This window comes from Chiroxiphia lanceolata, chromosome 21 (assembly GCF_009829145.1).
Source record: "Chiroxiphia lanceolata isolate bChiLan1 chromosome 21, bChiLan1.pri, whole genome shotgun sequence".
NCBI classification, from domain to species: domain Eukaryota; kingdom Metazoa; phylum Chordata; class Aves; order Passeriformes; family Pipridae; genus Chiroxiphia; species Chiroxiphia lanceolata.
In genome coordinates, this window is record NC_045657.1 from 1,056,391 (window position 1) to 1,079,569 (window position 23,179).

Genomic DNA, 23,179 nt, shown 5'->3' on the forward strand with positions numbered 1-23,179 from the left:
GCCCTCGCTGTGCTGGTGTGGGGCTCGAGGCCGCGGCAGCCACTCCTTCCTGGGGCTGTCGTCACTGGGACAAAGCAGGGAGAGGACACTGCACAAACATGTGGGAAGACACGGTGGTGATGGACGGCTGGAGCGCAGGGCCGGCAGTGGGGGCGGATCCCTGCTCTGCTGGGATGGGGGGGGTCTCTTATGCAGCCTCCTGCCCCAGCATTGCCATTCCCATGTTTCATGGGGTGGTTGGGACCCAGGCCCTGTAGCTGGCACGGTGCCCATGGGTAGGACCATGCCCAGCGAAGGAACATGGGGAATCGCATATGGCAAACACAGCCAGAGCTTGGCTACCTAGGCCCAGGGACGCTGCCTTTCTGCCAGTGCTGTTCTGGCACAAGCAGAGTCACTGGCCATGGGCGTGGTGAGCCCCGGGGACCCAGGAGTGGGGCCCTGAGTGTGGAGGAGCCTCCTCCCACCCTCCCCTGCAGAGGAGAGCTCTCTTGGCCAGGAGGCCGGGCTGTGTCCCAGTCCTGGGTGGGTGAAGTGGGCTCATGTTCCTCCCAGAGGTGTCCTGCCCCGTGCCCTCGGCCCCCTCCCTCCCTCTCTGGGCTGTAAATCAGGGTGTCTGTGGGTGCTAGTGCACTCCCTGCTGCCCACCGGTGCCCCCTGCTCCCTGCAGGGTCTCCCTCCCGGGGCGTGTTATCTGCTGTGGGGGTCCCACTTATCTTTGCTGTCACTTTCTAATGCTAGTTTATGGGCAGCGTTCTGTAGCTTAATTATGATGTTTTTCAGCACGGTCACGTGGCCACAGAAGCCAATAAGGCACCAAAGTGGGTCCATCCCATCTGAGCCTGGCCCCCATGGGGAGGAGATTGGCCGGTGTCCTGCTCGGGGCGGCGTGTGCACAGCCAGAGCCCCGACACCTTCCCGGCGGACACAGGTCCCATAAATCCCCCAGCCTGCCGTGGACAGGGCAGCGGTGCCCACACCCCACGGAGGCTCCTCGGGTCGCAGCTCCTGGCCGGTGGCCGAGCGAGGCTCTCCCGCCCGCCGGCCCCACACGCAGCAGCCGTGCAGCCGCCTCGCGGTGAGTACGAGTCCGTGGGGGGAACCACGGTCGCCCATCCCACCCTTCTCCCAGCCACTGCCGCCATGCCCTGGCACGGTGGCAGCCAAGGCCAGAGCTGGGGACATGGTAGGGCTTGGTGAGGAAGCGAGAGCCGAGTGTGGGCCTCTGCTTCCCGCCCCTTCCCCGCCAGCGGGTGTGGGGATGGCGGCTCTGCAGACCACGGGCAGCAGGGCGAGGCCTCACCATCGCCTTGGCCCCTCGGCCACGCTGCTGCCCAGAAATGACAGATCCGGCTGCTGAGGGGAGGCCAGCCAGCAGTGCTGGGGGCTCCGGTCACCCAAGGATTGGGTGTTGCCCATGGGAGCACAGGCAGCCCCCACACCCTGGAGCAAGTGTGGGAGGTGTCCGGGACCCCTCAACTCTCGATGCTGGCTGAGCCCACGTCCCCCCCCAGCCCACACTGGCAGGGATCAGAGCCTTCGGCTCCGCGTTGCTTTTGTTCCTCGCAGTGTTTGCTCAGTTCTTCTCCCAGCCCACAGTCCCTCCTGGGTTTGTCTTCCTGGATGGCAGGCCCTGCTCCATGGCTGCCCAACAGCTCTCCTGGGAGCTCATGGTGAGTGTGGGGGCCATGGCCAAGGGGCTCTGCTTGTGGTGGCAGTGCTCATTCCTGGCTGTATGGCTGCCGACCCGCACCGTGGGCTGCTCTGCTCCTATTCTTAGCCCAGGCTCCATTCCTGAGGGCTCTGGAGCGATGCTGCGCCGAGCCCGTTTCCTGTTTGCTGCTCTCCCTGCCAGTGCTGCTTCCTACACGCCGCACCCGCAGGCGGCAGCTGATGTGTGGGGCAAGCGGGGGGGATGAGCCAGGCAGGATGAGATGAGTAGCATGAGTCCTGCAGGATGAGCCGTGTGGGATCAGCTGTGTGAGATCAGCCATGTGGGGCCATGAGCCATGGCTCCCCTTTGCAGGGCACTGCTGGCAGCACAGCCCTCAGTCATCCAGAGCTCCAGACACCCACAGTCTCGTGCCCTCCTGTGCCACTGCCCAAGGGCTGTGCTGGCAGCAGGCTCCTGTGGGAAGGGCTGAGCTCCGTGCCTCAAGCTCCCCATGGTGAAGTGCCTGGGCCGTGGCGTGTGGCCTGGGAGCGTCCCGATAAACAGGACATGCCCATAGCCAGGGTGCTCCTGTGCCACTCTGCAGCCATCCTGGAACATTTCATCAAGAATCCCTAAGCATTGAATTGATCCCTGCTGTCTGACAGGCAGACCAGGACACTGTCAGCAGTGGGTGCTCCAGGTGGGGTGGCTGGTGCTAGGTCCGAACTGTCACCTCCTTAGTGGTGGCCCCAGAGGAGGTGTCAGGAGCTGCTGCACATCCTGGTGCTCCCCACGCAGCTCTCCCTGGGCTGTCAGGGCCGGCTGGTGTAGGGTAACGGGGAGTTCTGACAAAGCCAGGGGTCCAGGGATGTGCACCGAGGAGAGCAGGCTCATGCTCAGACGCGGTTAATTGTGCTCCAGCCCCAGGACTCCTGGTTCCCAGTGGATTGTGCCACTCTCAGGCCGGATACCCAGCGAGGCTGGGGAGCTTGTTGTTCCCCACAGATGATGCAGGGGAGCAAGGAGGGTCTTGTGCCCCTTCCCGCAGAGCGGTGGCCCCTGCCTGTCCCCGGGGAGTCCCTGGGGGGATCCCCGGTGCTGCCGAGGCCTGGCCGAGCTGCTCCCCAGGCCGGCCGCCGCGTCCCCGGTCCCCGGGCCGGCGGGTCCCTCCGCCCCCGCCCCGTCCCCGCCGCCGCGAGCCGCCCGCTCTCCCAGAGGAGGTTCCCCAGCCCCGGGGGGCTGGCCGTGAGCCCGCACCAACATGGAGATGCTCTTCCAGGCGCTATAAAGAGCTCCGGCTCCCGCACCTGCAGCTCGGTCTCCGCTGCGCCCGCTCCTGCTCCTCACCCAGAGCCGGGGCTGGGGCCGCCGCCCGTCCCCTTCCCCGTCCCGTCCCGTCCCTCTGACCGCGGCTCGTCCCGCAGCAGGGCCGCTGGAGGGGATGGACTATTCCTATGATGAGGACCTGGACGAGCTCTGTCCGGTCTGCGGGGACAAGGTCTCCGGGTACCACTACGGGCTGCTCACCTGCGAGAGCTGCAAGGTAGGATCGGCCGGGGCGTGCGGGGTCGGGGCTGCGGAGCCGGGGCTGTGCGGGGCCGGGGAAACGCGGCTGGGGCTGTGCGGAGCTGGGGCTGTGCGGGGCCGAGAATGCGGGACCGGGGAAGCGGGGCCGGGGCTGTGCGGGAAGCGCTGCGCGAGGGAAAGGGGGCAGGGGCTCTGTAGGGAGCGGGGACGTGGCTCTGCAGGGGCCGGGGCAGCGGGACCGGCCGCGGGGCTGCTCTCGCCCGTTTTCGTTAGCGGCGGATTCGCGCCCGGCGGCGGGAGAGGAGCAGCGACGGGAGCCCCGACAGCGGCGGGGGCGGCGGGACCCTCCGTCGGAGGCGGGTGGAGGGAACGGGGCGCTGACGCCGGGACGCCGGGATGCCGGTGCCGGTGCCTCCCGCAACGCCGCCGTCCGCCGCCGCAGGGCTTCTTCAAGCGCACGGTGCAGAACAACAAGCACTACACCTGCACCGAGAGCCAGAGCTGCAAGATCGACAAGACCCAGCGCAAGCGCTGCCCCTACTGCCGCTTCCAGAAGTGCCTCACCGTGGGGATGCGCCTGGAAGGTAGGGACGGGCGGGCACGGCGGGGTGGGGGGCGGCGGCGGGGCCGGGAGCTGTGCGGGGACTGTGCGGGACTGTCCGGGACTGTGTGAGGACTGTGAGGGGCTGTGAGGGGCCGTGAAGGGCTGTGCGGTTCCCGGGACTGGTCGCGCTGTCCCCGCTGCCGCCGCCTCCCCGGGCCGGTCATTCCCGTCGCCGCTTCGATTCCGTTTTTCCTTTCGAAGTTAAGAAAAAATTCGTTTTTTCGCGTCGCCTCCTGCTTTTCCTTGTTTCGTTTTGTTTTGTTTTGTTTTCCCCCGGGGTTTTGGCTGCTACGGCTTCAACTTTCCAGGATTTTTTTTTTGCTGGCAGGAAGGTTGAAAAATAGCAAATAAATTATTGTTTTCCTTAAGCACATAATTCCAGAAGCCGAGACTTAAGGAAAACGTTAAAAATGATGGGGCTCGCAATAAAACTGCCGCAGACCCACCACGAATTATATTTTTCCTGTCGGTGACATTTAATATAACGGATTTCTGACCCTCGAGGGGGCAATTCCAGCCCCACAGCCGCCACCTCTCTCCTGTCGGCGCAGTCGATCCCGGCATCAGAGTCGGGCCCCGACAGCCACGAGTCGCGTGTTGTAGCTTCTGCAACGCTCAGCAAGCGGCAACGAAATATATTTGGGGGACAGGTCGTTCGCATGGGATGGTAGAGCAAACGCAGAGGCAGAAGGAGCCCCCCCACCCCAGAGTCAGCCGCCCCCCCCACCTCTTCGCCCCTGAAATCGTTTGTGTTTTGCAGCGGGGGGAACTGAACTGAGCCCCTCGCTGGCCGGGCTCAGCCCCTCGCTGGCCGGGCTCAGCCCCTCGCTGGCCGGGCTCAGCCCCTCGCTGGCCGGGCTCAGCCCCTCGCTGGCCGGGCTCAGTCCCTCGCTGGGTACAGCGCGGTTTATCGGAAAGTCCTCTGTGTTCTTGCCGGGCGGCCGCTCGCTCCGGGAGCGGGATGGGAGCCTGCGAGCAGCGGCACAGGAGTAAGACACAACATAGAGCTGCAGAATCAGCCCCAGCAAACTCCCGGCGTGGGCCAGCTTCCAAAACAGATCCCAGTTTCACTCTCCTCCCCGGGCTGGAGTTACTGGTGACCTAAATCACTCCGTGCACGCTCTGGCAGCTTTGATCGATGTCTCAGGGGGATTTGGGTGCTGAGCAGGGGCTGGGGGCCCTGGGACAGTGGGCAGGGGCAGCGCTTGCAGTGCCCGAGGGAGACAGGCATGGCTTTTTATCCCTTTCCAGCAGTTTTTGTCTTGCTCACTGTGGAGGTCCTTTGGTCCCAGGGCTGTCTCAAACAGCCTTTATTTGTTTATTTTCTTGCTGTTGGCCCCTTAGCTGAGCTGGGCAGTCAGGGGGATCACCCAGTGGAGGGTGATATTCCTATGGAGCCATCTCTTTTGTGGTAAAAAACAGAGATCACCTCCTCAGCTCCTAGTATTTTTGGGCAAGGCATCTGAGGTGATGCATTGGAGGTGTCTCCAGCTCCACAGAACAAGAGCAAGCCCAAGGCGATCGATTTTGGGGGCAGTGTTGACACAGGCCCCCCTCAAAGTGCCTCAAGGGAGGCCGTAGGGAAGCCCAGCCGTGGAGCAGCACAGCCCTGGCCCAAGGCTGCCCACAGCCCTGCTCAGCCCCCGGGCACCAGCGTGGGCAACCTCCATGCCCCTGCCTGGGCAAGGGGAGGCAGAGCCTGGCCAGCAGCCTGCCCTAGGTGAGGGCTGCATGGGGGTGAGGGCAGGTGAGGCAGTGGCAGTGGGAAGTGGGGGCTGCAGGGTGCTGAAGACCCCTCCTGCTGCCATGTGGGTGTGTGGCTTGGGGGTCATCTGGAGAGGGTTTTGGGGGGTTGCTGGGGGTGAAGACTCTTCCTGGGTGGCTCCACTTGGGCCCTCTTGCCCTGGAGGTCGGGGCACATCGTTTCCTTCCTAGCTGCCAACTGAGACACAGCAAATGGCAAGTTGTTCTTGATCCCAAGTGTGGCACAAATGGCAGGAAAAGCAGAGCAGAAGGGAATTAAAAGGCCTCTTTTCCCTTTGTGTTCTTGCTGGGAGAGGGGAGGAGGTGTATGCGGCTGCCTGCAGAGGGTTTGTGAGACTGGACTGTGAGCACCTCGTGCTGTGGGGGGGGTGCAGGCAGCATCAGGGGGGTCTCTGCCCGTGCACCTTTGCCCAGGGCCATGGGAGTCCCTTTGGGATGCAATTCCTGGGCATTGATGGGCCCGACCTCAAGCAGTGGTGGAAACACATCACTTTGAGTGGGTGTGAGATTTGGGCTTTCGGTGTGCTCTGGCTCTGGGATGTGTGGCTGGGGCTACCAGGCCTGCCTGTGCCAGCTCGGGCTGCCAGCCGTGCCTGCCCACGGGACACCCCGGCTTGGGTATGCACAGTGCTGGCTGCGGCACCTCCCTCGTACTCCCAAGTCAGGAACTGCCCCGGGGCAGCTCTCTGCTGCCCAGAGGTGTGGGGAGAGGCTCTCAGGGGCGGGGGCCACAGCACCCCTCGCTTCAGAGGCTGCTGCTGGCTGCCCGCTCCCAGCGAGATGCTGTTTTCATGAATAAAGAATGAGGGAGGAAGCCAGGGCGGCTCTCCTGGGAGCACATTCCTGCTCATCCTGGAAATGCTGCTGCTCCCGACTGCCTTTCCAGCCTGCCTGGGGAGCACTGGGGAGGTGCTCGGGCTCTCCGGGGGGGCTGGCTGCGCGCCCCAGGATAAGTAGGCGAAAGAGAGGCAGAGGTAAGAGCTGAGACACAAAGCGAGACCCGCTGGCTGTCAGCAGGAACACGAACTAGCGGAGGGTTTTTTGCCTTTGATGCTCAGCCTGCGAGCTGCTCTCACTGGCTCACTCCTCCGTCCCTCTGCGCTGCCGTCCAGCTCCCAGCTCCCGGCTTCCAGCGACCTGAGGCTCTTCCAAGGGGTACGTCAGGGCAGCAGCCCCTGGAAGCACAGCAAGGCAGTGCAGAGGGACAGGCTCCTGCTGCAGAGAAGCACCTGCTCCCTTGATTGTTGACATATTCGTGGGTTTCTTTTGGTGTTCAAGGGGAACATCTGCTTTGCTGCAGCCGGGACACTGCGATGGGCCCTCGGAGTGACTGTGCCAGCGGGATGCTCCAGCACAGCCCCTCAGCGAGGCTGTACCCGCAGGGCTGGTAGCCTCCTGCCTGAGGCCGGGGTGAAGTGCACCCACTGGGACCTGCCACCCGTGCTGCTCGAGAAAGAGGGAGAGATTTGCAGAAAAGCAGCACATGCAGCCTGGATGCAGGGAACCAGGGTCCTGAGGGGGCTGTGGGGTCCCAGGCTCTGCAGAAACAAGGAAATCCCAGGGCTGGTCCAGCATCAGGGGCCGTTAAAATGAAAGTGGACGTCAAACCCCCTCATCTGCTCAGGCTTCAAGGGCTGCCCTCTCAGTCCATAGGGGATGGAATCTGCTTTATCCCCCACCTTGTTTTATAGTTAAAGCCAAATGTCTCTTCCTTTCCTGCAATTCTCAGAGGCTCTGAGAGTCACATCAGCTGGGCTGAGTGGCACAACCTGCTGTCCACTTTATGGGAAGGTTTTCCCGGTGCCCCACAAACCTTTTTCACCATCAAGCCGTGTGTGTCCCCACCCCCTCTTTTTCTCTGTGCCATGTGGAAGCCCTGGTCTTCCTCTGTGAGGATTCTCTGCAGCCTCTGCCCTCTCTCTGTCCCCAGCTGTCCGTGCAGACCGGATGCGCGGAGGGAGGAACAAGTTTGGCCCCATGTACAAGCGGGACCGTGCCTTAAAGCAGCAGAAGAAAGCTCTGATCCGTGCCAATGGCTTCAAGCTGGAGACGGTGCCTCAGATCATGTCCCCGGTGCAGAGCGACTACAGCCTGTCCTCCACCATCCACAGCATCCACGCCATGTCCAAGACGCTGCCGCCCAACCCTGCTGCCCTGACGCCCGTCGACTACGAGCGCAGCCCCTACGGGACGCCCTCCCTGGGAGTGACTGTGCCCGGCCACGCGCCGCTCCCCGGATACCACTACCCCTCCTTCCCCAACCGCACCATCAAGTCTGAGTACCCCGACCACTACACAAACGTGCACGAGTCCGTGCCCACCTACGTGTACCCAGAGACCTACCCCAGCAGCTCTCCCCCTGACATCCCCGAGGTCATCCTGAAGCTGCTGCAGCTGGAGCCTGACGAGGCCCAGGTGAAGGCACGGATACTGGCCTGCCTGCAGCAAGAGCAGGGCAAGGGCCGGCACGAGAAGCTCAGCACCTTCGGCCTCATGTGCAAGATGGCCGACCAGACCCTCTTCTCCATTGTGGAGTGGGCACGGAGCTGCATCTTCTTCAAGGAGCTGGAGGTAGGAGCCCGGCAGCGGGGAGGGATGCTGCTCTGGGTGGGCGATGGGGGGCAGGCAGGACTGAGGCTGCCATGCTGTGAGGATGGGGTGCTGCTGTGGGCAGGAGTGAGGCGGAGATGCTGCGAGGGCAGGGTGACACCCATGGGCACAAGCCTGGTGCTGTCACAGCAGATCTGCTGGCACATCCCCATCCCGCTCCTGGCTCCCTGGAGGGCACCGGGGCCCAGCTGCGGTGCCGGAGCGATTCCCACTGTCGCGTGGGGCTAATGATTTCAGATTCATCACGGCAGGGGCAGGTGTGGAGGCAATCGCCGGCAGAGTGACTGCAGTGTCAACCTCAAGATATAATTGAAAAATGTAACGTTGAGGAATTATAGTTGAGACAATTCTCTCCTCCGCCTTTAGGAGGAAAATCGATGTGGTCAGGTGGGTCCTATTAGCACCAGGCAGCCGGGGCAGGGCTGGCTGGGGCGGGGACACCACCGAGCCCACTCTGGAACCGTGTCTGCTGCCGGCAGCCCACGAGTGTGCCTGGCTGGGGGACGTGCAGCTGAGCCCCATCCTGCCGGGACACCCACTTAGCAAATGCCCCTGAACATTTACTGGGCCCAGCTTAGCAGGGCTGGGGCAGCCTCTGCCATCCTGCACACCTTGCCAGGCTTTCAGACATTTTCCATTCATGCCCTGCACTGACCCAAGTTCCCAAACTGGTGCAAAAATGGGAAAGAAAATTTGTGTCGTGGCCAAAATCCAGAGAGCCACGTCCCGAGGCATCTGAGAGACATGGGTGCCTTCTAGTGCTTTCAGCGTGAGACTCTGCTACCTGACTCTGGCCAAAATCACCTTCTTCCTATGGGGCTGTGGGGATGGAGCTGTGGGACAGGACCAGGCTCTTCCCTGTGCCATAGGTGCCACGGGGCTGAGTGTGGCCAAGCCTCACAGCTCAAAATAGTCCCCAGCTGCCAGAACAGTGTCAGGAAACAGCATTGTGGGGGTGGGTCAGGCTTGTTTCAATCATATCAGTGTCCAGCCTGGATTTTGGGAACAGGGTGGTTGTTGTTTTCCAGGAGATATTGTAAACAGTGTAAATTCAGATCCCGGCTGTATTGCTGTGTAGCCTTGTAACTCCATTGTTAGCCTGATTGTGCCACCAAAATAGGCTGTTTCTGTGTGAATCCTTGTTGGTGGGTGCTCCTCCCACCGTGGGGCTCTGGGGGGGATGGCAGTGGCAGAGGCCTCACCTGGGCAGGGGCAGCTGGGTCCTACCAGGAGCAGGTCATGTCCCCTGCCATGCCCAGGACATGAGGTCCGGTGCTCAGGAATGGGAGCTCAGCTGGGATCCACATCCGTCTCTGCCATCTCAGGGGCTCGTGCATTTTGCCTTCATCCACATGGTGATTGTGGAGTGCATTCCCAGCACTTTGCAGGGCCAGGGACTCTAGGACACCTCGTCCCACTCTGGCTCCAGCGGGGGAACGCGGTGTCGCCGTCCTTGGCTCCCTTCCCTGCGCTGACTCTGCGGCACAACGGGGCGGGTCCAAACCCCAGCACAGCGTGGAGGTGCCCAGGCCCCCCAGGATGGTGCTGGGGCTGCCCTCTGCCCCCCCAGCATAGTGCAAACTCCCTGGTGCAGGGCGGTGGCTTCTCCCTGGCCATGGAGAGAGCAGCCGGTGGGAAGGAGTAGGTTTGAGATCTCGAGTCCCCACTCCTGCTCCTGCAGGCACACGGGCAAACGGCTGCTGGGGCAGTAAATGAACTCCTGCCAGTGCAGGGTTTATGGCTGTGCCCTAAAGCCAGCACAGAGGGACATGGCAATCTCTGAGATCGATGGCCACTGCTGCAGGCAGTCCCTGCTGGGTGCTTGGGGCTCCTCAGAGCAGGGATGCCAGCAGCCCTCTCCATCCCCTGGGAAGGTCTGAGTGAAAGTGAGGGTGCCCAACCCCAGCAGGGATGGGCTGTTGGCCGAGGTGAGTGCAGGGATCCAGGCTGGAAGGGCACTGGAAGAGTGCTGGGATATTGCTCCAGGCATCGTGCAGGGCTCACATCACACACAGGGGGTGCAGGCAGGTGAGAAGGGGGGTGCAGGCTGATGACCCCATCATGCCATGCCCTGCCTGAACCCTCCCAGCACTCATGTGCTTCCACAGGGCTGTCTGCAGATAGATAGCTGGCTTCAATCCAGGGCCTCTGAGGGGGCCTGGAGAGGAAGGAGAAAACCCTCAGGGGCATAGGGACCTGCTGGCTCATGCCTGGCCAGGATGAGCCTTTAGCCCCTGCCCAAGGAGAGTGGGAACAGGTTTCCCCAGAGCTGGCCAGTCTTGTTCCCATTCTCATTCCTGGCCCAGCAGTCTGGTGAGGGGCAGACTGGGTGCTTTGCCCTCTCCTCCTGACGGGGTAGCTGGGCTGGGAGATGTTGGGGAGAGGCCCCTTGGCTCCACCGCTGCGCCCAGGGGAGGAGGGGGGCCATGGGCTAAATGGCCTCTTGACATCGGCTCACACGCCACGTCCGCCCGCAGGCGCGGGGCAGTCAGATTGAAAACAGATTTAACTTCCCAGATATATCGTTTCATTTAAGGGCCAGTAATTCTGTCAGTCTGCCACTGACAAACGAGGGTCCCCATGCCAATCCGCCGGGAGACTGATGTCGCGGCGCTCATCTCGTGTCACCAGGAGGAGAATTACGGACTGCGCTGGCCTTCGGAGGCAAGACTAATAACGCTGTGCGGCAGAGGGGGATTTGGGGGCCCGCTTGTTTATCGAGGGCCGGCCAGGCAGCCGCGGCGCGAGGCCGCGCGGGCGGAGGTGGAAGAGGTCAGCGCTGACGCCCATAAATACGAACTTTAACTGAGTCTAGATGAGATGTGTCAGGACTGAGGGAAGATTTGCAGCACCTCTTCAGGAAGAAAAATATGGGCCGGGGGTGAAATATATTTTGTTGGGTCGTGAGTCTCAGGCAACTTTGTCCTTTCAGATGTAATTTTTTTATATATATGTGGAGAGAGACAGAGAGATGTGCATGCACACACATATGTGCTCTTGCACACTCACACTGTGTCTGGTTTTGGAGTGGTTTATGCACATGTCTTGCACAGCCTGGTTTATATAGGTGTCACTGCCATACCTACATATCAATATTATGCACACAGGGTTGCAGTGACCTTTAGATTGGGATGAGCAGCCAGGAATGTTAAACAAATTGCCACGGTTTCAGCCCGAAGGCCAGGCTGGGCTGGGTGTGCAGAGGGTCCCTGTGCTGCTAGAGGGGCACGGCACAGACACAGGGTGGTGGGATGGTGCTGACCCCCTCCTTGACCCCTTTGTGCCATGGGACTGGGGCAAACTGCCCTCCCACCCACAGGCAAGCACCAGTGATGGGGGGATGCTGAGGGCAGCACCGTTCCCACGGACCAAGGGGTCCCTGTGGTCGCTGGGTCTGTCTGCTGGGCTGCTCTCCCTCCATCCTCGTCAGAGATCTCAGAGCCATGACGAAGCCTATTTGCAGTCAGTTGCTTCTCTGCCTTTAGCATGTGTGGGTCATCTTGACCCCATCTCCTGGCCAATGGCCAGACCATTTTTGGCAGATTTAAAATCTCCTTCTGGTCGTGGATGCTGCAGCAATCCCATGCACTGGGGGAAAAGTGACGCTTCCCCTGCCTGTGGTGTCCTGGCCAGCACAGCCCTGCCTGCAGAGCCATGGTGCTCGTGCAGCCTGGGCCACAGCAGCATGGGAGCCAGCAGGGAGAGAAGATTCTGGTCTTGCTGCACTGGTTTTGATGGTTTTTGCTTTAAGCTGCCCATCATGGTGGTATCTGGGCAGGGGGATGGGGACATGCATTCACCATTAACACCTTGGACTTGTGTGAGGTTTCCATTGCAGGTGGCTGGTGGACATTAATTCACTTTCGCACTTCTCGGTAGCTGAGGTGTTGGGTCCTGCTCACACCCAGTAATTGCTGGGGCTCGGGGCACTGATGTGTGTCCTGCACCTGTGTGAGGGTTGTGGGACAAATCCTGCACCTGAGATCTGGGTGGAGGCCTGGAGAGCATCTGTGGGCAGGAGGCAGGTCAGGGGCATCCGAGCACTCCTCGTGCCCGTGTCTGGGGATCAATATCCTGGGACCCGCTCAGGGCTTCCGGTCAAAGCAGAACTGCTGGTGGTCACTCCGCTTCCTAACAGAGATGCTGGAGGGCAGCAGTGGCACCCAAGGTGGGGGACACCCTGAGCCAGCTGTGCAGGGAGCAGTGAGCACAGTGGGGCTGCACTGTCCCCACATGGCCTGGGAACGTTTTGGGAGCCCCAACACTCCCAGGGGTTTCCTCACCTCGCACCTGTGAACCCACAAGGAGGGTTGTGAGAATTTAAAACTACACCCACATGCAGGTCCTGCAGCCCTTGCCTGGGCAGCATCACCCCTGACTCTGCACACCCTCCCTCCCCTCTGGCGCCATCCTAGACCCTTTCCCACAGGGAATTGCATTTTCTGTAGGTCACAGCCCATCAGAATCCCCGGTGACAGGGGATTGCTCTCTCAGCATGGCGTGGGGTGTGCATTTGCTGCGTGTTTTGTGAATGGGTTAAATGCTTGCTTTAAAAAAAAGGTAAAAATTGCCTCTCAAAGACAGCTTGCATTAGGCCCTTGATAAAGCACTCCGTGGAAAAGCCTTGACATTAAAAGAGGAAGATCCTTTGCTTAACTTTTAACGGGGAGTGTGTGTGTGCTGCCGCCTCGCCGCGAGGATTGATTGCCTCTTGAGTGCCCCTCCATTAGCAGCCCTCTGCTCCTGGAGGCCAGGCCAGGGCGGGGGACAGCCAGGTGACCCCCAGCCAGAGCCCTCTGCAGCAGAGCCACAGTGCCAGAGCGGGGCTGTGGGCCCTGCCTGCTGCCACCCAGCCTGGGGCACAGGGACCCCCAGCTTGGTGCTGGGGACCTCTCTATGGCCCCCAGCCCTGACTGGCCCACTAAGCCCCCAGCCCAGCCTGTCGTGCCCCCACCCACATCACCCCCCAGGCCATGGCCGTGTGGCTCTGGTGCACTGCGACGCTCCCAGGGAGCACCGCGGCACACCGGGGTGTGCTGGCAAGGGAGCAGCCATGCAGCAGCCACACAGGGTGACAAGTGTTGCTGAGGGGCTGCAGGGAGGGAGCAGAACCCCCCCGCAGAGTTTGGCAGGAGCCGATCAGCAATTTTTGAAGGAAGAAAAGATTTCAAAATTGTCGAAGTGCTTTCTTTTGGAAAAGCTAAATTTTCTTTTTAGAACTTTTCTCAAGGCGAAACCTTCTGTCTGTCCCTTCTGGAGCTCATCTCACTCAGGAATGAGGCACAGGAAGGAGCTTCCAAAACAACGCCCCGGCTCAGCCGGAGCGGAGGCGCTCGGCACGGTGCGGGAGCGTGCAGCTGGGCTGGCAGAGAGCTGTGCACCGGGACCCCAGTGCCCTGCCAGGGCCACGAGCCTTGGGGCAGAGGTCACCACGGATGCAGAAAATCTCCGTTCTGTTTTGGTGCAGAATGAGCTTTTCCCCAGGCCTTTGTTCAGCAGCTGAACAGGAGCTTCACAGCCTGCGCTGCTGGGCCACAGACCACGGCTCCTTGGCTGGCCTGGGCGATGGGGCAGCAGCCCACTGTGCCCCCTGCCCTCCCTGCAGTGCTGGGCAGGAGCGGGTGCTGCAGCCCCACCTCGCTGCCTTCCCACCCCATCCCCTCCCCGTGCTGCCGCAGGACCGGCTCTGACCACCCACCACACTTGAGAGACAAATCCCGGCGGCTCGCGGGGAGCGCCGGCTCTGAGGCTCTGAGACCATAAAGCTCTTTCTCATCTGGCTTCTATTCCTTTTGCAATCTCCCAGCGCTGGTTTATTGCAGCCTCTTCAGCAAAACGAGGGCATTATCCAGCCCTGTGATGCTGCATCTGTCTTCCCTCTATTAAAGGGGGAGCACAATGGCCCTGCAGAGCTCAGCTGCTGGCACTGGATTTGCTCCGCAGGGAGGTAGTACCTTAATCCCAGCCCTTTCCCTACACCAGCCCTGCAGGAGAGGGGGGGGTCCAGGCAGGACAGGAGTTCAGTTCCCTGTGGAAAGGAGTTGGGGTCTCGAGAAGAGCAATGCTGAGGGGATGAAGCTGGTGACCCATGAAGCTGGTGACCCATGGTGGTTTTCAGCGGGGTGGTGGGAAGGCAACTGAGCTCCCCGTGCCGGGACAGGAGTGTGCCCCATGTTCTGACACAATGCTGGGTACAGGGGCCTGGCAGAGCTCTTAGCTCTGCCAAATGCAGCCGTTGGCTCTGGCAGCTCGTCCTGCCAGTCACTGGTGCTGCCTGCAGTCCCTGGCACCCTGCAGGACCTCTGGGGACCCTTGCTGCTTGTGTCCTGGCTCGAGCTCCTCGCAGGGGCAGCCTCAGGTGTTCCTTTGGGCCTGTGCCTGCAGGTGCACACAGCACGAGTGTCAGTGTGCACGTGACCACGCGTGCTGGTGCGTGGGCAGGGGCTGGGCTGGCAGCTGCAGGGCACAGTGATGCCCCCACTCCCCCATGGCACTGCTGCCCCCCCAGAGCTGCCATCCCTGCGGGGAGGCGAGCATGGGCACTGTCTTCTTTCGTTTAAAAGTATCCAGAGGGACTGCCTGGACACACAGGCCCTTTGTGCAGCTGCTGCACATCCCTCTTGCAGTCATTTTGTTAAAATTTGTGTGCAATTCGGGGAGGTTGTGCCTGGTGGGGGAAAATCAGTGCTGATAAGAGCCAGCAAGTGCCACTGAAACACACTGAGCTGCTTTGAAGCCAGCTCTGCACAACCACCTGCCCCTCTCCTCCCCTCCAGCTCAGGGTCCCCCTTTCTTGGATGCAGCTCCAGCTCTCCCTGCTCATTCAAGGGGCCCCCCTGCCATGGGATGTGTGCCAGCTGCAGGGTGGGTGCTGTGCAGTGCAGTGTGGTGGGTCTCAGCCGTGCTGCTCCCGCTCCCTTTCAGGTGGGTGACCAGATGAAGCTGCTGCAGAACTGCTGGAGTGAGCTGCTGGTGTTTGACCACGTCTACCGGCAGCTGCAGCACGGCAAGGAGCACAGTGTGCTGCTGGTCACCGGCCAGGAGGTGAGCAATGGCCCAGGGACTGTGCTCTGCAGGGGTGGGGACTGGCTGTGGGCACAGGGCGACTTTTTTCTCACTTCTGGCCCAGTGTGACCAACCAGGCATAGGGCACATGGGTTGGTTTGCTACGCCATGGGTCTGCTTGTGCAGAAGGTCCCATCCTGTCCCGTCCCACCCCACCCCACCCCATCCCATCCCACCCCATCCCATCCCATCCCATCCCATCCCATCCCATCCCATCCCATCCCATCCCACCACACAGCTCCCGGTTCTGGAAAAAAATATTTTGTACGGAAAGATCACCTGCCCTACCCGTACTCTCAGAGGTAGGATGTGAAGAGGGGTCCCTTCCTTCCCTAGGGGTGGCTTTTGGAGATGGGGTGCCTACAATGTCAGCACCCCATGAAGGGCCCTCCTGTTTGAAATGAGGTTCCCGTTTCACCCATTGGCCTTTTCTTTGACACCCCTCATTCTCAGTGGGCACTCAGGGCCAGTTCCCAGTTGGTTCCCAGCTCTTGCTCTGTGTGGGGTTCCCTGCAGCAGGTTATGGGGGGCTGCCAAAGCTGACACCGTCCCGATCCCCGCAGGTGGACATGTCGACCATCGCAGCCCAGGCCGGCTCCATCCTCAACACGCTGGTGCTGCGGGCGCAGGAGCTCGTCCTGCACTTGCACTCGCTCCAGGTGGACCGGCATGAATTCGTCTGCCTCAAGTTCCTCATCCTCTTCAGCCTCGGTGAGCACTGCTGGGGGGGCACTGGGACGAGGGGCAGCCACTCTCGGGGGAATGGCCATGCTGGGGGGCAGGGTCCTGGGGGGTGGGAGCAGAGCCGGAGGGAGGACGCCCAACCCAGGGTCTGGCTGTGCGATGAAGGGGCTTTTAAGGAGGTGCCAGGAGCCGTGGCTGGGACCTGTTTTTCACCCTCACCAGGGATCCGAAATGTCTCCTGCCATGGGCTGGACTCTGCTCCAGCTGCAGGAGACACTGCCATCCTGTTGGCCAAGTGGAGCCTGTTTTGGTCACTTGCCCATCAGGCCAGGCAGGGACACAACCACTGATATGGCTGTGGCAAAACAGCCGTGTTGACAGCAGCGGCAGCGGGCCGGGCCCGCCGTATCTCCCGGGATTTGCGTCACAGGGCCCGAGCGCCGCGCTGGGACGGGGCTCGTGTGCTCCTGATTAGGCTCAGCCTGGAGCCTGTGGCCGAGCCCAGGCGGTGGGTTCACACACTCCCACCTCACCCAGACTAAATAACACCGAGCTGCAGGCGCTGCTGGCAGAGCCTGAAACCTCCCTGGGGTGGCAGAGCGGCTCAGCTCTGATCCTGCCCTGCTCCAACGCTGCTCCTGCCACACTCTGGCCCCACTCCCACCCCCCTCCCACCCTGGCCATCCTGCCCACACTGCAGGGAGCATCTCCACATACACCGCAGCCAGAGATGTGCCTCCATCTACTGAGCCCCACAGGGACCCCAAGGGTGCCCAGCTGCCATCATTACAGGTGCTGGCACCTTCCCCTCGGTGGCAGATCTCCTGTCCCGGTGCGAGGCCTGCGAGGGGCCCCTGTGGCTGCCGCACTCCTGGCTCACGGCCCTGCCACCGCGGCTGCCTCCCTTCCCACACCTGCTCAGTGGCTGATACCTGCACCCACCGACCAGGACAGGAACTGGCATTTCCCCAGGGAAGCTGGGGTCCCTACAGCGTCTGAGTGCTGGTACTGGGATGGTGAGCCCAGCCTGTGGCAGACCTGTTTCCATCTCCGTTCTTGTCCCTATCCCAGCCCATCCCTGCCCCAGTGCCTTAGTCTGTGCTTGCACTTCTCCATCCATGAGGTCCTATCTAGGGACCAGGGGTGGGAGCCACGCTGCCATCCCGTTCTGCACCTGCGGCATCTCCTCCCTCAGCTTTCCTTTCCTCTGGAGCTGTTTTGAAATCCAGAGAAACAAGATGCGATAATTCGCTGCTCGAACAGTGATAAGGTGGGGGACAAACAGTGCCCGGGCTGGGAAATGAAGAGACTGGGGGGGCTCATACCCCGAGCCAGGACCTTCCTCGGCCACTGCCCTGAAGGTTCAGCACCAGCAGAGCTGGGTCCCACCGTGCTGCCTCGTGTCCCCTCTCACCCCTTCGGCACGGCACGGCGAGCAGGAACAGCGTCCACCCCGATGGCTTCCCTGGAGCAGTGGCTTTCAGGGAGGGCGTGGAATCCAATAGCTGTGTTTTCCCATACATCATTTTGCCCCAAATGCAACTTTTTCTCTCCATATTGCAGAGCTCACTTGGAGTAATTTGCCCTTCGCAGGCTCAGCTGTAGAGGACGGGACTGTGTATTATGTGCAGGATGTAATTGCCTTTAACAAGAGAATTTCCACATTTACCACTCTGCCACAGTGCAGTCAAAGCCAAGCCCTGCTCACAAGAGCTGCCATTTGAGTTCTAAATAGATTTCTCTCCTGAGCAGGTAAAGAGATTTAATTAAAATTAGGGCTTCTCAAAATAGCAATATTTATGAGGACGGCACAGGTTAGCTTTGTTCTACAGAAGGGCTTAATAGAGCCTTAATGGATTGACCTATCATTCGATTTCATGACTTACATTCATGAAGCAGCTACTCTTGGGGAGGGGAGGAAGAGAGGCTTTTATAGCCCACATTCCCTTAAGCGTTTGCAATTTATCAGCAGCTTCTCCCAAACAAAAGGAGCTGTGAATAGGAAGAACACTTGAGGGCATAGAAATAATCCCAGGCATATCTGTATGTGTGATGGGAGGCTTTGTCACAGGACAGTCTTTGCAACTGCTGCAGTGTCTCTAAATGAAGTGAGTCAATGTTATTTGGACAACATTCTTTATTCCTTGCAGGAATGAAAAGATTATTCAAATATTCAATTAAACAGTGAATAGGGTCTTTCAGAGAACCAGGTGAGTTCATCGAGTAGAACTAGCTATTGTTGAGCCAACTCAGGGGATAGATTTGACATTTATCAATATAACTTCTTTTTTTTTTTAATGACATGCACAATAACCTTATGCAGATATAGAGATTTCGTAACAAGAACCCGGATAGGAGGAGACAATAGGAGCAAATGTGCCGCTCAGTGAAAAGGGAAGGGTGATCTGATAAAGTGCATCCTGGCACAACCTGTGCCCTTTGTGCCTGCACCCACAGTGCCTGTCCTGGCCGTGGACATGGCCGGAGCCTGGGGCTCCCTGGGGGCTCACGGGCTCCCTGGGGGCTCACAGCCCTCCCGGCTCTGCCTCTGCTCCCTGGGGGCTCTGTGCTCCCCCCAACTGCACCTCTGCTCCCCAGCCCCTGCCCCTTGGGGGCTCCTGGCTTCGCTGGGCTGCAGCAGCCTCGGGTGCCGTGGTCCCTTCAAGGGAGCCCTGCGGGGCCAGGTAGTGGTGGGGCCACACCCCCCCCCCAGTGGCACAGGGGTCCCGTCTGCTCCCTCCTGCTTGAGCAGCTCCATCACCAGCACTGCAGTTTGCCCTCCCAAATGTTGCTCAGCTCTCTGGGTTACAGCCACTTTTGTCTCCCCACCTTTTTGGGATGAAAACCAGAAATAATCCCCAAACTCTCAGCTGCCTTGGCCAGAACCCATGCCCATGATGCCCTGTTTCCCTGAATGTGGCCGTGCATCAGCAGCTGTGGGCCATGGGGCTGTGACTGAGGCAACACTGCTGGGCTCCTCGTGCTGCACAGTAAATCCACTAAATCTTTTTGCCCCAGCTGGGCTTGGGGCCAGGGTTGGCAGCAAGGTCGCTGTCGGGTAGGTCTGGTACCTTGCTGTGTGTAGCTGTAGGTGGTGATGGGGCAACGCACGGCACCGGTTCCCTAAAGCCACCAAAATCCTTGTGCAGGGCCAGTGTGTGCTGGTTGGAAGTCAACATTTCACCATGGAGCACTCCCGGCAACCTGAGTGCTGAGGCAGCACCCTTGGAGAGCAAACCCCAGCTCAGGCCATCCCAAATCCTGGAGAACTCCCAACCCACAAGCACAGGTTGTCCCCGCAGTCACAGGAGACCACCCCTGCCCTGGGGCTGTGCCTGCCCCAGCTCCTGCAGCTCTGCCTTCAGGACTGCAGCAGCCTCTTGCTGCCAGACCCTGCCTGCACCTTGGTGCCACTGCCTGCTGCACTGCTTCTCATCCTGCTGGCAGCAGAGCTGGCAGTGGGATTATGGGAAGCTGCTGCAGCCCTGGCGAGGCGTGGAGGATTAGGGTTTCTAGGCTGGTGAGCCTGGTTGCCACATTGGAAAGACCAGGTTTATCGGGGAATTAATTCAGCCGCTTCCTTGACCTTCAGGAATTAAAGGGGGCTGATGGCAGTGGCTCACAGTGTGTGAACACAGCTGACAGCACCTTCTGGCTTTGCCTCTTCACGGGCAGTGAGGGCAGGGGGACACCAGGGGGGTGTCCAGGGGGTTTGGAATCTGTCTTCAGCATCAGGGGAGACTTGAGAGGCAGAGCAGGGACAGGGAGTCCACGGTGGGACAGGGATGGGGCACTAGACTCCTCCTGCACTGTGTTTTCCTGCACGAGGAGCATCGACCCAGGACCCTCCTGGCTCACCCCAGCGCAGCACGGCGTTGGTGGGGCAGACACATGAGCTTGGCACCATTTCATCCTCCTCCTCCTTGCAGATGTGAAGTACCTGGAGAACCACACTCTGGCTAAGGATGCCCAGGAGAAGGCCAACGCGGCGCTGCTGGAGTACACGGTGTGCCACTACCCCCACTCCACGGACAAGTTCCGCCAGCTGCTGCTGTGGCTGGCGGAGGTCCGGGCGCTGAGCATGCAGGCAGAGGAGTACCTGTACCACAAGCACCTGAGCGGGGAGGTGCCCTGCAACAACCTCCTCATCGAGATGCTCCATGCCAAGCGGACTTGAGCGTGGCCGCCAGCACGACCCGGCACAGCCCCAGTGCTGCCGGCGGCGCGGCAGGGGCAGGACTGGTGCCTGGGGCTGGCTGCCTTCCACCCTGCCTTCCTCAGTGATGCTATTTAACCTCTGCTATTGGAAACGTCCCAGGTGGTTTAACACACAGCAAGGATGGTTGAGGCTGCAGGGCCGTGGGCTCGGCTGCTGACCTGCCCCGTTGGCCGCTCTGCCCCAGCTCCACTGCACGCCTGGTGCCTGAGCTCGCCACTTACAGACCTGGCTCAGCAGCACCAAGGAAGGGTAAAGCCTGTCCCGGCTCTTCTCCTATTTCTGCTCCTCTCCTGCTACCCCTACCAGCTGTTTCTTCACCTTCCCAACCCTGCCCCATGTCTCAGGGCCCGTCGTGCACAGGGCAGGGGAGAGGTGAGGTGAACCCCCTCCAGGCTGTGGTTTTGTGGTGGTTGGGGCGTCTCCAGGCACTGGGGGAGCACACAGAGGAGCCACACAGAGCGCTGGGGCTGGGCTAGAGGGGTTGGCCCTATTCAGTCCTGTGACCCCAAGGTGCACATGCTGTGTCCCACCGCTGCCCCGGCAAAGCGAGGGCAGGCAGGGGTGGGCAGTGCTGAGTCCTCAGCTGAGGTTCATTTTCCTGGTGCCTGCTGGTGCTGGAGGCAGCAGTTGTGGCTTTGCAGGCCATGGCAGCTGCAGTGCCTGGAGCCCACAGCTCATGGGCAGCACAGCTCTGTCCTGCCCCAGCTGATAGTGGCAGAGCAACCGGGCAGGAGGGAGGTGCAGGCACGTGCCCAGGAACCTGGAAAGCTTGGCGAGCTCCGCAGCCCCGTCCCTGCATTTACTGGCCCAAGTACACGGGCAGGGAGGAATAAGGATTTTCCTGCACTTTGTGTTGGGCCCCCACACCCCCTCCTGTGGTCTGCCGTGTCCCCAGGGGACAGCAAATGCTGTGGTGAAGCCACAGGCAAAGAGCTCTCTGTTCCTCTCCCATTATGGGACAGGACTGGGAGCACTGGGGGCCGCAGCCCCCCAACTGGGACATGCTGGACTCTGACTGCTGCTTTCTCTCCATCTCAGCCATGCTCTCCTCTCCTCTCCTCTGCCCCACCAGGCAGCCCCTGCCCTGGCCCGACCCTGGCTCCACGGGCTCCTCCTGCACGGCCGGGCCGGCCAGGTCTGATCCCCATGGCGGGTGGTCTCCCTGTGCCCAGGGCGGGTGGTCTCCCTGTCCCAGGGGCTGTTGCCCGCCGTGGCTCTGCAGAGCCGGTGCCTTGAGGAGCCACAGAGGCTGTGCCCGGAGCCGCGTGGTTTGTGAAGCTTGTTAGATGCAGAAGAGTATGTTTGTCTCTGCTTTAACACCTTTGTGCATTTTCCTCCTGAAGTCTGTGGTTTGGTTTCACCTTCTTCTTTTTGTGAACTTAAAGAACTGGAGAAAATGGTTTGGGAGGTAAAGATGTTTTATTTTCAGAAAATGAAAAGTGTCCTTAAGTGTCTCTCTCTCTGTCTCTCACATCCTTTTCTCCCTCTCATCCCTCCCCTTCCCCACTACTCCCCCTTCCTTCCCAGGCAGGAGGTTACCAACTTCCTTGTCAGGAGCAAACCACTGTAATAAATTTTGCAGTTCATTTAAAAATGAAAACTTCATCTTTTTTGACTGTCTTTCTACCCCTCCTGCTTGGTGTTTCCCCAGCTCCCCATGGGCAGAGGAGCAGTGCTTGGCTCCTGGTGCCCACTCCTAGGGTGCTGCCTGCCTTTGTGGGACCGGGACGCTGTGGCTGCCGGATTCAAGGCATCGGTGCCTCAAGGTCTGGTAAAAAGTGCTGCAGGGAACTGCCATAGCGACTCTGAGGGTGTTTTTCAAGTGAGCTCACGAATGGCAACATTTATCTTAGCAATTATCTTGGTCTTGGATTGCTCATGTAGCTCTCGGTGGTTACCATGGCCCCCGGCGTGGCACACACCATGGCAGGGAGCAAAGCCATGGCAAAGCACAGAGCTCTGCCACAGCCTCTGACATAGATCTGGTGACTGTAAGATTTCGGTGCTGGGGGTGCCCCAAGGCCCACCCCTCCCTGACCCTGGCAGCTGGAGGTGCTTGGCTGACTCCAGCCAAGTGACATCCACACACCAATCCCACCCCCTGCCCAGCACAGGGCAGCTCTAGGGCTGCAGAGCCCAACACGTAAATACAGGCTGGGCAGCACACACTGTGCTGGGATCAGGGAACACAGGGAACACAGGACAGGGCACAGGGGAGTGGGCAGTGCCCTGGTCCTTGCACTGTGGCCAAACCCCTCTTCTGTGCTCAGCTGCACAAAGCCACTGCATGAGCCCCTTCCCTTGGACACAGTGCAACAGGGAGAGAAGGTTGTCTTTAAAATCAGCATTTACTGTCATCATAATCAGCAAAAACCCACCACGTTGTCTGTGCTCTAAACACTACAGAGGTAACAGGAGAACAGGGAGGGAAAACAGAACCCAGCTGGGAGGGGCCACACCAGCCAGGCGGAGCCCAGGCAAGAGCAGGGAGAGGATTTTTGTCATAAACAGCAGAAGATGCTATTGATGTCAGCTATTGATGTCAGCTGGTTTAGAAAAGGCTTGGAGCCAGCTGCTGGCTTCCCTAGTGCATGTGCTTCCTATGCAGCCTGTCCCCAGCCCTGCCCTGGCACAATGGGGCTGGGGAAGGCAGCCGTCCTCGCTGGCACGGAGCATGGGCACGGCTGCCACGGGCAAAGCTGGGCTTGTTCCCACCCCACTGCTCCAGGTGCCCAGGCTAAATGAGATCTGTTAGAAGCAGCAACAAGTGCACACAACCACGCTGCCAGTGCTGCTGGTGGTGACAGTGACATGGGGCACTCCCCAGGCCAGCCTTGGCTGCCCCAGCAGAGGCTGCACGAGCCACAGGGACCCCCAGCACAAATCCCTGCTGTTGGCTGCACACCCAGGAGAGGAGCAGGGCCATCATCAGCAGCAGATGAAACTCCATGAGACCCCACAGTACCCCAGTCCTGCCTTGGTTTCGCCTGCACATGCTGCTGGGGAGAAGTGCAGGGTAACGGGGAGAGCCCTCCTGGGGAAGCCAGTTCCT

General features: G+C 60.4%; 1 protein-coding gene across 2 annotated transcripts; it reads left to right on the forward strand.

Annotated features, from left to right (window-relative positions):
* The first annotated feature begins 840 nt into the window (after positions 1-840).
* NR5A1 (nuclear receptor subfamily 5 group A member 1) lies at positions 841-21,721 on the forward strand. Of its 2 annotated transcripts, none has more exons than XM_032708645.1 (7): positions 841-1,078; positions 3,082-3,197; positions 3,624-3,765; positions 7,480-8,120; positions 15,084-15,203; positions 15,788-15,935; positions 19,838-20,253. In XM_032708645.1, the coding sequence occupies exons 2-7, from the start codon at positions 3,096-3,098 to the stop codon at positions 20,083-20,085; spliced, it is 1,401 nt and encodes a 466-aa protein (XP_032564536.1). In that variant the 5' UTR covers positions 841-1,078; positions 3,082-3,095; the 3' UTR covers positions 20,086-20,253. The 2 variants fall into 2 exon arrangements, with proteins under 2 accessions (XP_032564536.1, XP_032564535.1); XM_032708644.1 differs by having other exon boundaries at positions 967-1,078; positions 3,079-3,197; positions 19,838-21,721.
* Positions 21,722-23,179: the final 1,458 nt, after the last annotated feature.

Excerpts from the sequence above, each read along its gene's own strand:
- NR5A1 (XM_032708645.1), top strand. The coding sequence starts at position 3,096 with ATGGACTATTCCTATGATGAGGACCTGGACGAGCTCTGTCCGGTCTGC. Across the intron at positions 3,766-7,479 it reads CGTGGGGATGCGCCTGGAAG|CTGTCCGTGCAGACCGGATG; the intron begins GTAGGGACGGGC and ends CTCTGTCCCCAG. Across the intron at positions 15,936-19,837 it reads CCTCATCCTCTTCAGCCTCG|ATGTGAAGTACCTGGAGAAC; the intron begins GTGAGCACTGCT and ends TCCTCCTTGCAG.